This window comes from Ptychodera flava, chromosome 17 (genome assembly GCF_041260155.1).
Source record: "Ptychodera flava strain L36383 chromosome 17, AS_Pfla_20210202, whole genome shotgun sequence".
NCBI classification, from domain to species: Eukaryota; Metazoa; Hemichordata; class Enteropneusta; family Ptychoderidae; genus Ptychodera; species Ptychodera flava.
The window spans coordinates 22,050,643-22,064,638 of NC_091944.1; the positions used below are offsets into that span (position 1 = coordinate 22,050,643).

At 37.3% G+C, this 13,996-nt stretch overlaps 1 protein-coding gene across 3 annotated transcripts; it reads left to right on the forward strand.

The window, feature by feature from the left end:
* The first annotated feature begins 222 nt into the window (after positions 1–222).
* On the forward strand, positions 223–13,345 carry LOC139115778 (quinone reductase-like). Of its 3 annotated transcripts, none has more exons than XM_070678135.1 (3): positions 223–472; positions 8,936–9,175; positions 10,144–13,345. In XM_070678135.1, the coding sequence occupies exons 1-3, from the start codon at positions 331–333 to the stop codon at positions 10,371–10,373; spliced, it is 612 nt and encodes a 203-aa protein (XP_070534236.1). In that variant the 5' UTR covers positions 223–330; the 3' UTR covers positions 10,374–13,345. The 3 variants fall into 3 exon arrangements, with proteins under 3 accessions (XP_070534236.1, XP_070534235.1, XP_070534234.1); XM_070678134.1 differs by lacking the exon at positions 223–472 and adding an exon at positions 1,713–1,947; XM_070678133.1 differs by lacking the exon at positions 223–472 and adding an exon at positions 3,401–3,650.
* Positions 13,346–13,996: the final 651 nt, after the last annotated feature.

Sequence of the window (13,996 nt, forward strand, 5' to 3'; positions counted from 1 at the left end):
CAAAGTTAAAATCAAGGGGAAAGTCCGGTCTGGGGGATCACTCAAAGGTTACATTTGCATGCAACGTGTAAGAGAGTGTGGGATTTCCTTTCTGTGACCCCCTCGGGTTTGCTGCCCTCCATATTCGTACCCAAGATTTGAATATTGGCCTTGTATTTGGGATTAGCAAGCCTCGTTGTAGTTATTACACAGAGTTGTGGTGTTGAGAAGATTAAAATGTTTATTCACCTCTAGATGCTTCACCTTTGGCAGCTTTCTTGCTGGGAAATCCCATTGCACTTGTTTGTTTAAAAGAGCAATTTGTACGAGCAGCTCATTAGCTACAAGAGCATGGCTTCATATACCGTTTCTACAGACCCGCTGCGGATCGTCATGTTTCTCGGATCGGTACGTGAAACTCGCGCGGGACACCGAGTTGCCAAATTTATGGAAGCCCAATTACAGAAGACTGGTCACGAAATCAGTATCTTCGGTAGGTACCTCTATCCAGGACAAATATCTTAAACAACAATAATCATGCATGGTTATTTTTTAACGCGTCTGACAGAATACCGACCTCTAAACCTTGTCTAAAAACACACTCGACACTAACCTTTATGTAAGCATAGGCAGTAAAGGGGTGACGACCCTTTATACTGCCTATGATGTAAGATCTATATTGGCCCAGGTTATCTATTTCAGTTTCAATGTCAGGTTTACAAACGAGCGCTGAGCATTGTTTCGATAAATGATGGAGGGTCAACTTCACACACAGTCCCTTGATGCATGATTGAGACCAATGGCCCTGGTACCTTACAGGCTATTACGCTTAAAGCGTAGAATACACCCGGCCCCGGGGACAGATATTCGGACTCTCAAACTTTTACATTGCTTTTCTGATCTACCACTTGTCGGGGTACATTTTAAAGCTGTTGGTGTAAGAAAAATTTTCAGCGTCTTAGTTTTTCGCAAAATCGAAAATATTAGTTTTGTCCATAGAGATGGCAGCAATTTTGAATTTGAATATCGGGAAATCTTGGGTTATTTGTTTCTCTAGTACCAAACTTTGCACGGTGACCCCTGACTTTTACTCTTGATTTTGAAAGAGTGTGGTGGAAAGATGCCTTGAAAAGAGTTTGAGCAAAAGTTTAAGTCTTTCACTTTCGAGGCACATTGTTCCAAATGCAGTAACTTTAAAATTACGTTTGCCTTCCTATTCGATAAGGGTACTGAAATTATCGTTTCTATGATGCAACTTCTTTGTGTTCTTGATGCTAAGGGATCGATCATTATATTTGAAAGGTGCTAAAAGCGGAAAAAGTCTGCGGGTAGGAAATGGCTGAAAATTTGCCACCTTGAACTTGAGCCTAAGCCAAAAATCGGCTTATGCATCTGAGAAAATGCGACATTGTATTATACGCATGCCAGCTCTGAAAAATTCAGTACTCTTAATTTTTGCTATGGTACACTGTACTGTCACACAATGCCATGGCCACATGCACATCGCACGATAACCCTTCACTTCAGTTTTGCTCGATAACAAGAACATATTGCGATTTTAACGAGTAATCGCAACATATGAAATACATGCACATAGGTTATTTTCGCAAATGTGCGATCCGGTTTTGCAAATCCTAATTTTTGCAAAATCATATTATTCGTTTATGACTGTTGCAAAGTCATGGAAGTCATTACCTATTTCGAGCACTTGGAGGCGCTCTATGTGACCCAGATAGTCTGAAAATCGAAAGTGCAAGTCTGTTCTGCACGGTTTGCTGCGTGACATTGTGAGTAACTTTGCCGATCCAGAAGATTTACTCAACAAGATGACTGCATATAAAGTTTCCACAGTCCCTCTTAGGGTCGTAATGTTCCTTGGTACGGTGCGTGAGAATCGTTTGGGACTCAGAGTGGCCAGATTTATGGAAGCTCAGTTGGAAAAGACGGGACACGAAGTCAACTTTTTCGGTATGTATTAAAAACGCCGCCGTATACACAGCCGCTCTCAGACACTGTGAAAAGGGTCGAGATAATTTCTGTGCTCGGACTTATACCCCTCCAGTCAAAGATTATGAACTGACGTGCATAGCTTTTCAAAGGGACCCAATTCAGCTTTGGAAGCAGTACCCCTCTTCCATTGAGATGAGTGGGTGTATCGACAGAACACGGGAATTTGTTCAGATGGTAGGCTGTTACGCAACGCAAGCATACTGTATGAACAGTCACGGTCCAGGTCAACGCCATACCGAATGTGAATACAACAGCAATATCGCGTGTCATGTCCATAGTAAGTTTTTGCATCGATTTAATTTTTACTCCAAAGTGCCCTACAGAAACGTTCCTGATACTTTAATAGTGAAGTGACGTAGTAGCTAGTGTGTGACCAGAATTTTTACATTGAAGTTCAGGATTATCGCACAGTGTCCGGATGGAAGCCCCGGATACTTTTGCACTTACAAGTTACAGGACAAATTTCCCAAAGAAGGCCTATGCATATCTGTGTTGCGAAGGCGTGCAGTAAGCTCTAAACTGGTGAAGACATATTTGCATTATGCGATTATTTTTTGTTTTTTCAGTTAATTAATTAATTAATTAAACAATTTATTTATTTGTTTGTTTATTTATTTATTTATTTATTTATTTATTTACTTATTTATTTATTAGGAATGCCTGATGAATAAACTACATTATTAGCTTCAAAAAGGTCAAAGAATAACATACTAAAAATTTAAGAAATTAAAAAAATGAGATGTTGATAAATCAGTATGAAAAAAAGAACACCAAAAAACAGTTTGGAGGACAATCTGCCAAAAAAAGCATTTCTGATGTCAATTTTAAACTGAGCATATAATTAAAGAAATAGAAATTTGGATGGGACAGTGACAAATTGTGGAAAGTCTTCATTCATTTATTGATATGTAAGAAATAAGATACATTTGGTATATATTACTGTTGCTGCACAGAAAATACATTTTTAATAGGAAGTTACAACCTGACAAGGGTACTATCACCACCAATGTTATTAAAATCTTATTTTAATCAGATTGTACCACTACCAGTTCGATATTAATACGCCCAATGTAAAAGGATAGCCTAATAGCTGATAGTATAGCTAGCCAGACTAAAAACATGTACCTTTGTACTCGGACAGCCTTGGTATGAAAACTAAGTATTATATTATTGAATTAGGCGTAAAGTTTTTCGTTGAGTCACCCCGACCTTTTCCATCCAGCAGAAGTTTGATTTAGTCTGGACAGTCGTGGAGGTAGCTCGCCTTGAACAACTACGACACTTAATGACAAAAGAAAACAACATTTTGACGTAAACGATAACAATATGGATGGAGACAACTACCTATGGGTCCTTCTGTTCCATATAATTTCAAGCGCATTCAGGGTTCACAATTTGGAACACTTGGGGGCGCTCTATTTGAGACTGGAGCCAGCCATGTATTAACCCATGACAAATTATACCTATCAGTAAAGCTTAGGTTTTTGTGGTGTACCTTCGGCGAGATTTTCTCAACAGAATGGCTGCATATAAAGTTTCCACAGGCCCACTACGGGTCGTCTTATTCCTTGGTACGGTACGTGAGAATCGCTTAGGACTCCGAGTTGCCAAATTTATGAAAGCTCAGCTGGAGAAGACGGGGCACGAAGTTAGCTTTTTCGGTAAGTGTAACGCCGTATGACAGCCGCTATACGGGTATGACAAAGTTGTCGCGATAGTTTCTACACGATCGCCTATGCCCTGCACAGTTAAACATTGCGTATTGTCGTCTCATAACATTGGAAAGAGACCGAGATGAGTTTTGGATGGCCCTCCCTCGGCATCGAGACGGGCACGGCCATGATTTAAATTTATTGACATGTGTGGAGAGGGAAGCCATGCATCGCCATTTTCAGGCACACACAGTTACTGTGATCACAGGTGGGTGGAGGGACTGTGCTGTGAAGTTAGGTCGTGCACGGACGCAAATCCAATCGAAGGTTATATGCTACAACAGTCGCCGTCCCTGTTAAGTACTCGACAGTAAATATTTGCGGGAATGCGAAGGAATTTTGCAAGGGTTTGAAGTTAGGCTTCCGAGAAAAACTGACGCATTCCTTGCTGAAGTGAAACAAGAAATGACTGCAAAATTCCCCAAGGGGTGCTTGATGATACGAGTTAATGATTTCGCTGATTATCATGCTTTGATTCTTATATCTGCAATTCCTGCGTTCACACAAAGTAAGACTTAATGTTTTCATGGTGGATATGGCCTGGATTGAGAGACATCGTTGTGTCATAGACATAGACTCAGTAGAAGCGAAACCCTCTTCTACTGTCAATTGTTTGTTTCTAACACCCTATATGTTGTTTTGTACGCCAGGCTCTAGTGCAAACATATCTAACCTTTGTCTCACAATGGTGAGATAAACTTGACATTCCATCAATTTACATACAAGTGTATGAAGCAGATATTGTACTTGAACCACAGACTGGATCGTGCTTGAACCCAGCCCATGAAGGCTTCCTATTTCAGATCCGCAGGAGAGCATCATATGATTGCTCGCTCCAACAAGTGTGTGTATAAACTCAAGGCTCTTGAATCGCACATTATATCCACAAGAAAAGCAGATTGTAGTGCCCACTCACAGACCCTCCTGGTGATGGAGGGACTGTGGCCCATTGCATGCAATGATACATGTGACAATGTGAACAAACAAGAAGATGTCCGCTACATTTTGTATTTGCTTTTGTCACCCCTGAGGCCTGCTTGACATTTTAATCACCGTGCCTAGATATATTTATGCTGGTATCAATGGTCACTGCATAGCAACCATAGGTATTGCTGTACACAATTGTGTCCAGGAGACATTTACATATCTGGATATTTACAGAACAAATATGTTTTTAATTATTTCATGGTGATTTGAAAACATCATATCTTTGTATCATTTCAAAGAGTCATTACATGAGCATGATGGTGTAAGTAACAATGTGTGAGGCCAGAAGAATTAATTGACTGGTGTTTATATATATATATATATATATATATATATATATATATATATATATATATATATATATATATATATATATATATATATATATATATATATATATATATATACATACATACATGAGTTGGTTTCAAAATGTTGCCACCAAAACAAATATTATTTATCAATCTTTAACACCACCTACAAATAGAATGGTTCGTCCCAATCATATATGTAAGAATGTCGAGCTAGTAATCCTTTCACTTCTATCTGAGGATTGCAAGATGCATGAAACTTAAGTAATAGATTTCATTACTTTGTACTTACAGTAATTTGTTTATTTATATATATATATATATATATATATATATATATATATATATATATTATATATATAAATATACACATATACACACACACACACACACACACACACACACATCTATGAAATTAATGAATTAATTATTGGACATTGATGAATTAATTGATTAAATTATTCAAAGAAAAATCAGTGGATTAGTCAGCAGATTTTGATCTCAATTTTGTATGGCCACAAATTTTTTTATTCAGACCACTGGAAATATTTTTCTTGTGGTCTACACAGACCACCATTTTAAAATTTGATTTGGCACCTGATAATGAACTGGTCGCCTACTTACCTGTAAGCACTACAGAAAAAATTATTAAATTTGCGCATTTATACAGTGCAACAAATGCATAGTAGTTTTAAAAAGGTCTTTTGAAGATTCCAAAAATAAACTTTGACATGAGAAGGATGTTTACATGCTATCACCAGGGGATTAATATAGCTGGTATTGCATGAAGGGAGTAATATAATGGAAGTGTGTAGAATTCATTTATATTTTGTGAAGAATGCATTATCAGATGTACTGTGTGGATATTAAACCATTCTATTTTAGAATTAATGAACACTAGGATTGACTCGGCAACTTTTGAATTGGAAGAATAATTATAATCTATAATGTCTGCCATTTGTTAACTGTATGAGGCAGAAATGAGATACCGGTAGTTAATTTTTATAGCAAAACAGTGAGCCACATTTTAAGTGTCGGAATGAATCCCTGAAAGCATACATACAGCAAAATATGGAAGGAATTAGAGCACTTACATTTATTATGTATGTACTTGAGTTGTATTCTATAATTTGTATGATTGAATTGCTGAACTGATAGGTGGTCTGGTAATATCAGTTATTAGGATAAAGATGCTGCCTGATTTAGATAAGGGGGCACGGGTCTGGACTCTGTAACAAACAACATGCCGTTTTATCCATGTCAAGAGAATAAATAAACCTTCAACCCTCGCACCGCCATGGTTTTTGTCCAAATCCATTGTTATCAGTGTTGATTGTGGACCTTTACACAGGGTATTGGGGCGAAGAGGTTAACTCAGTTTGTCACATTTTTTTAAACCATAAGCAATGTACAAACATAACAGGAAAAGTGTAGAGACACTTGTGGAAATCCCTCATGTAAGAAGATCAATTGCTATTGTGTGCCTGCCAATGAGTTTAGATTATGAGGATGTTTTTGTGTCAACAGTGCATGAATTATAATGTGCTGCAGCTCTACCTGCTCAGTGATTCCTTCTTAAAAAATAGATGTGCCATGTCTGCAAAAATATTCACACAGCTACTGATTCTTTTGAAGCGTTCCATCACAGACCCTGTGTGATGTCACTGGTGATTGATAGACTCTGCATGGTTTCATATAGGCAGGTACAGTCGTGTGTGTCTGTAACAGCCAGCATGGACAGTTATTGACAATCCCTTGTGCCTTCTTTGAACAAAAACTACTGACACGACGCAGCCAGCAGTGTCATAGGTGAATGCCGTTGAATATACAAGTAGATATGGATTGAGTGCCTTAACAGACACCAGTGCCAACAGACACGAGCTGTGCCAGTTCTGGCTTTTTACTGTCTGTTACACGAGGAAACAATTATCGCCACAACAGCGTCCAGCTGTTGACAGTCAAGGCTAAAAGACAACAAGGGACTAAGAAAGACCGCCGAAAGTGTATTGTATATATCTATATATCAATGTGGCACTGGATGCAGTTGAGATTCAAACAAATAGCAATCTGTGTCCTGTGGCAATATATGTAAAATGTATATGCTATTAAACATGGTAATTCTATTAGCTGTTCTGTGAAAGTGATGTGTATCACAACTCAATCAAGACTGCCCAGCTCGAGTCTGCTTTAATTGTCATCATAATTTGATATTACAGTCAGACATCCATCGTTTCCCGCAAATACCTTCCTACCGCTATAATTTATTTCAAAAATACTGTCTCCTTATCATTTACCCACAAATTCGATATACTTTACTTTTAAATTAGCAAGCCAATGATGGGTTGTACTGTTTAAGTGTGCTTTTTTTAAGCCAATATATTTTGTCTCTCATATCTTCAATACAGGGTGCGAAGCTTTTGCCCTGAAGTCAAAATAGCCAATATACTTTGTGTCTCATATCTTCGATAAAGGGTTTAAGTTAATGTGTTCAGTGTAGAGCTTTTTCCCTGAAGTCAAAGTAGTCAGAGTAAATGAAAAAACCGTTGATTTACAGCGTTCTCTGAATTTACAAAGTAACCTGTTATCTATTGTGTGTTACATAGTGCCATGTCATTTGAAGAACTCTATTTGTCTGCATTGGGCAACTTCTCTGCTCACCAGAAAGTTCTGCAGTGCAATGGAGGTTATAAGGTATTTGAAAAGTCGTGAAAACATTTACAGTGTTGCAGCCTGGACGCGCCCTTGCGACATTGTCCCCAAAATCGAACCTGTTCTGCCATAGGTCACCTTGGACGCATTCAAGAGTGGACTTTGTTGGGTTGGGTAGGGTAACCATGGTTGGGTGTAGTCTGCAAGTAATATCTGATACTGACAATGACCTTTGTTTTGTAGGATTATTTTGAGGCTTATATTTTCGTACTTTCGGAGTTGTGATTAGAATTAATTAATTAAAACACTTCGCTTGATATTATAACTTGCTGGTAGTCTGACGGAGCTCTCTGATTGGCGGCAGATAGGTATAATAGCTGCTACAATTACTTGCCTAAAAATGAAGCATTGTGAAGCGGTCCCAGTAGCTCGACTTTTGTTTTGTGAACCCAATTTGTTACAAAAGAATAAAATTTGAATAACCACGGAATCATGCTATCCCAAAAATGGGAAAAATGTCCCCCAAAATAAACTGCAGGGGGTCAGACTGTCCCCTGTGTTCAAATTCCTTGCTACAACACTGCATTTAAAGCAATATGTTGATTTTGATTATTCAGCATTTTTTTTGTGCAGGCTGGTACCCCAATAAATTTTTCTAGGATTCCCCAGCAGTCATGTTACTAGGGTTGCCCATAGAATACCAATGCAACTATGTGAGAGGACAACAGAATGATACCAGGGTTCTCTAGCTTTCTTCCTAAACCTCAACAAATAAACCAAATTCAAATTTGAAAAAATTACAAAAAATATGAAAATTTTACTAAAAAATGTTGGGTTTGAAATTGTGACTCACCCCACTATACGAATTTTTATTTATTTTGTAGTAAATGAAATGAAAAGTGACCCATGCGGGACTCGGACCCACATCCCCGAATACATTTTGGATGCTCTACCAACTGAACTAATGGATCAGTCGGAATTACTGTGGTCAGTCCTGTCACTTAGATGGGGCTCTTCATTTAATGCTAATGAGTTTAGCCAAAAACTCACTATACACGCACATGAAATGATGAGCCCCATCTAAGTGACAGGACCGACCACAGTAATTCCGACTGATCCATTAGCTCAGTTGGTAGAGCATCAGAAATGTATTCGGGGAATGTGGGTTAGAGTCCCGCATGGGTCACTTTTCATTTCATTTACTACAAAAAAAAAGTTGTTTAGTCATACTTTTGTACAATGCATATTACCACAGTGTTCATATGCATTATTGAATTTCATTCACAGATCCTCTGGAAATGAAATTTCCGTTACTGGAAAAGCCGATCTTTCACTTCCCGAAGGACCGCAGTGGTGCCCCGGAATGGCTTATCGAAGCGGAGAAGAAAGTGAAGGAAGCGGATGCGTACCTGATTGTGACCGGTGAATACAACCACTCCATCCCTCCTGCTCTGTCCAATATGATGGATTATTTTGGAGGCAGTTCCTATAGTTACAAACCAAGCGGTATTGTCTGCTACTCCCCAGGTCAGTAAGGCTGTGTGAACTAGTGCAGACTTCACGCTTTCTCATTATCCACAGTAAATTTTAATTAAGGGGCATAGGCAAATCTGTTGGGGCATGAACTGGGGAGATTTTTAAATTTACCTTTATCTGTCACTGGTTCTCGCACATGAGAATGTGTAAAGTGCTCATTAACATTTTGTCAATCTTTGATTGTCATCGTAATTCTTTATCAATTACATAAATTTTATGTTAGATGAAATCTGATAATAAAGTGGGGCCTTTACGCCTCCCTTTTTGTCTTAGCTTTTTTATTTTTCATGGTAACATCACTTGTCGTGACAAGAAATTGTATTGTTGTATGGTGGCCAGCTTAACTTCAAAGACTACAATTCAGTGTATATCATATGAGAAAAGAAATCTTTAGATATTTAAATGATATTTAAAAGAGAAACAAAAAATAGAAGACAGTTGAAGTATTATTTTTTATATATTTGAATCAGGCTAGAAGTATGAGAAAAAAAATTCATAACATAGAAGTAGATACAAAAACAGCCTATCGTTAAAAAATTCAGCATAAAATATTCCTCCAGTGCCTGCACTGTAATGAGTCAACATATGTACACACATAGATAGTCTTTATATAAAAATTCTGAGATCTCTTAATTCTGTTTATAAAGTTAAAAACACTTACGCAATAACTCTCCAAAAGACAATACATCATAAGCAACAAAACGTGGTACTAATACTACAGCGCCTCAAAAGATTTAAAAGGCATCCTTTACGCCACACAAATTTTTGTAAAAGAGTACTTTGTAAAGTTGGACCAAAGCTGATAGCAGTTTAAATTTGTACAAAATGATTTCAATAATCTAGTTTTCACCTGGCTAGAACAGTAAGCAAACTTCCTGAAAAGAATTGTAACAGACATGGCCAAGTTCATCAGTAAAGTTAATTTTCAAGCCAATGTGTTCTTTCCTTTATCAAACTAGGGATCTACGGTGGAATGAGGTCAGCCATGCAACTCCGAGCCTTCCTCGGTGAGCTTGGCTGTCTCAGCGTCTCCAACATCTTTGGAATTCCCAAAGTCCATGAAGCCCTGGATGAGAACGGAAAACCGCTCAACGATCACATGGAATCCGGTGCCAAGCGGCTGATCACCCAGTTGGACTGGCACGCCAATTCAATGAGAAACCATCGCAGCAATTTTGGTACCCCTTAAAAAGTACGATGTCCGACTGAAATATGTCATAGTTAACCAAGAACGTTAGACTTCATTTGCTCATTGCTGCTTGATCAATTTAAATAAAATTCAATTTGATTATTACGTTTAAGGTAGAATGCGCCTCGGGGACAGATATTCAGACTCTCAAATTTTTACAATTCTTTTATGATCTACCACTAGTGGGGCTCATTTTAAAGTTCTTGGAGTAAGAACAATTTTCAATGTCTTATTTTTTTGAAAATCAGAAGTTTTATTTTCCCCATATAGTTAACACTGGGATGGCGGCCATTTTTAATTTAAATATTGGTAAATTTAATGAAATTTGTTTCTCTACTACAAAATTTGTACTGTGACCCATGATTTTAAAGTTTTAGCAAAAGTTTAATTTAATTTTAAGTCTTTCGAGGGGCATACTACCTTAAGAGTGAAATTTTGTCAATTTACTCAAATTTTAAACTAAGGATTGCTTTCATGCGTAAATTATAGTGTGTCTTTCATGTATCTTTAGGAGTCCATGAAGTATGGATGTAGTGACATCAGTGATGTGTAATTGCTCAGAGTGTTTGAAATGTGTAACCTAGGCAACCAAACACAAATGCAAAGGGAGCCCCCACAATGTGATCATCTGTATTTTCAATGACATTTATTACTTTCCACTTTGCGTTTCCGTGGAAAAGTACTAAATACAGGTTATACTTTTTTGACAATCTAGATAAAGACAGCTAACATATGCACTTTACTGAATGCAGATTTATGCAAATTTGCATCGACTGAGTACCTGTAATTTCAGACTCTCAAACTTCTGAAATACTTTTTTGGGTCTACCTCCTGTGGGGGCTCATTTTGAATCTTATGGAGTGAATAAAATTTTTACTGGCTCATTTTTGTAAAAATCAAAAATTCAATTTTCCCCCACCCTAGTGATAATCCAGGGATGGCGGCCATTTTGAATTTCAAGTGTGGGTAAATATGTGATAATTTATGTCTCTAGTACCATATTTTGCACAGTGACCAGATTTTAATTCTTGATTTCAAAAAGGAATTGTTCAAAGCTCCCTTATGGAAGGTTTAAGCAGAAGTTTAACTCTTGTAACTTCGAGGTGCGTATCACCTTATGGTAGTTGTTCAGTGTTTGTTAGGGGCATTCAGCTGGTAAATCAATGGGGTTAAAGGTCATATTTGTTCTCTCTTAGAAAATGATTCATTCCTCTCAGAAAATAATTTAAAAGGTTTTGTTTCATTCAACTGAAATAAAACATTTCTGTAAGACAACTATAGTAAATATTTATTGCAATGCATTACTGGCATTCATATAATGACTGCTACCATTTCAAAAGTGGGGTTTTCAAGTGCATCTGTGAAATAAAGAAATCTGCAGTTGTAAGACAATTATTAAATGTTTATTGCAATGTTGGTTTTGTATTAACATGGTGACTGCTACTATTTAAAACATGGGTGAAATATAGATTGTCACTGTTACAACCATCTTTCTGAGAGACTGTGAAATGCCCCGGGGGTTCTGAGATCATTTTACTGGGGTTCCCTTTGGTATCAGTGTTTTTGCTAAGGATGAGGAACGTGGTAAATGATTTTGGAACCCCAATAGTATTTCTGCTGTCCCATAATCAGATTGCATTGATTTACCAGGGGGAACCCTGGTAACATTTACCTGCTTACTGCCCTCAACGAAAACACAGGATATACTTAGCCAATCATGTTATGAGACATCAGAATTGTAATCATTTTACTCCTGGTTCTGGGACGGGCACCCCCTGGAAATTTACCTTCTAGGCATGTACCTGTAGCCTAGTTCCAACTGATGGGTTGGAAATGTCCAGCTGGAAATGTCTAGGGGGGGAGCAGTCCTATTACTTACTGTGTTTCCTACCCTTGGAAAAACATTCTCGTCATGTAATTTATTATTTCAAATGTGCAGTTTGTATGAATTAAGATCCAACAGTCACTGCTTCTATTTACTCTTTTTCCCACGTTTAATATTTTAACAGTGTCAGCTCCAGCCCACTCTCCACCACTTTTAGGTTTAGCCCCTTCAAGTTCAATGTTATGGATAGACCAGTACACTTGGAAATGGGGAGGAATTGTTAAGGGATGAAAGAGATCAAGTATATTCACTTTTTCAATCTGTCTACCTTGTATATGTCATTCTACAGATTGAGTTTGATAGTTCTGAGTCTGTATGTAGACCCTGCAAACCCCTACATTCCTAAACAGAGGTCCATCTTTAGCATTTAAAATAATTTGGCCGTACCAAAACCCGATGGTCACAGGGTTTTTCCTCAGACCTTCTCAGACTCATCCAACCAGTTCATGTGATCAGCATAAGTACGAAAAAACTGCAACCAGCCTTTCACATGACAAAACTGATCTTGCTGCCTTTTTCTCACAGCGGAAAATCGTAAAATGGTGGGTTAACCTGACCCGTCTATAAATGACACTGCGTGCGAATATGTTTCATCCAAAATAAAATTTTAGAGAGTGATTGTAACATTTCAAAAAGTGCAGGTATTGGAGCTTGAGAGAATTATCCCCAGTACTACCAAGTGACTTCAAATGATTGTGAATTATTAAAAACAAAATTATATCTCAATTTTTGTTCAGCCATTAATTCAATTGTTGTATTCGATACATATTTAAATACCTGAAATAAATATTTGTTGCTTCTGAACAGTTGCAAAAAGGTCCATTTGTGACAAGATAATGATATTCTTGAATAAATGGGGAGCTGGCATGTTAATATACACAACCACTCTTTATTTCAAATATAAGAGTGGCATATTAGATATCGAGCTATGCAGTATTTCTCTGAAATATATTCCTTTGTGACGTGTTCTAGTAACTCTGTACCTCAACTCATTATTCAGCAAAACTTCTATCATTTACTGTGTGTCGTACAACTGTACTTGCAAATTTCTATGGAAATAAAAAAAGTATTTCTTCAGACCTGCAAAGGTAGTTTATATGCATGTCTTGAATTGACCCAACACTGTGATAGAATTTTCCATGTCTTTAAGCTGACACAATCACTTATTTATTTGTGGATATCAGGGGTTATTTATGTTATGTGGAGAATATTGATTTGACGATAGCCGGCCTAACACTAAAAACACTGCTGTAGTTACAGTGTGTGGTTTTCATTTGCAATTAAAATCTAGCTTCTGTCGTGTGTGAACCTATCTTCCATGATGTGCAAAACTATCGACAAAAAGTGCCAGCATTTTTAGCTGCACCTTTGCACCATTTATATGAGGTAAAACATTTGTGATAATTGTAACGGGAGAATTTCAACATCATTTGACTGAAACAAAAAAAATCCTGATAATAAATTCATTTTTGGTCTTCATTAAGATTTAGAATCATGTATGTAAGTTTGCAAGGTTTGCCATTTGTTAGGTTTTTGCCCAAAATATATTGTATGCAGAGAATTGATATAAAATCTTTTTTTTCCACAAATTTATTGTAATGTTAAAATCTTTCCAGCATTTGTTGATTTGACAAATGGAAATATACTCTTTCACTCATTAAGAGTTTAAAATGGATGTGAAATGCGGCAGAAATGTTGTGAAGTAACCGTTGTGCAGATCTCAATATTATGGATGCTA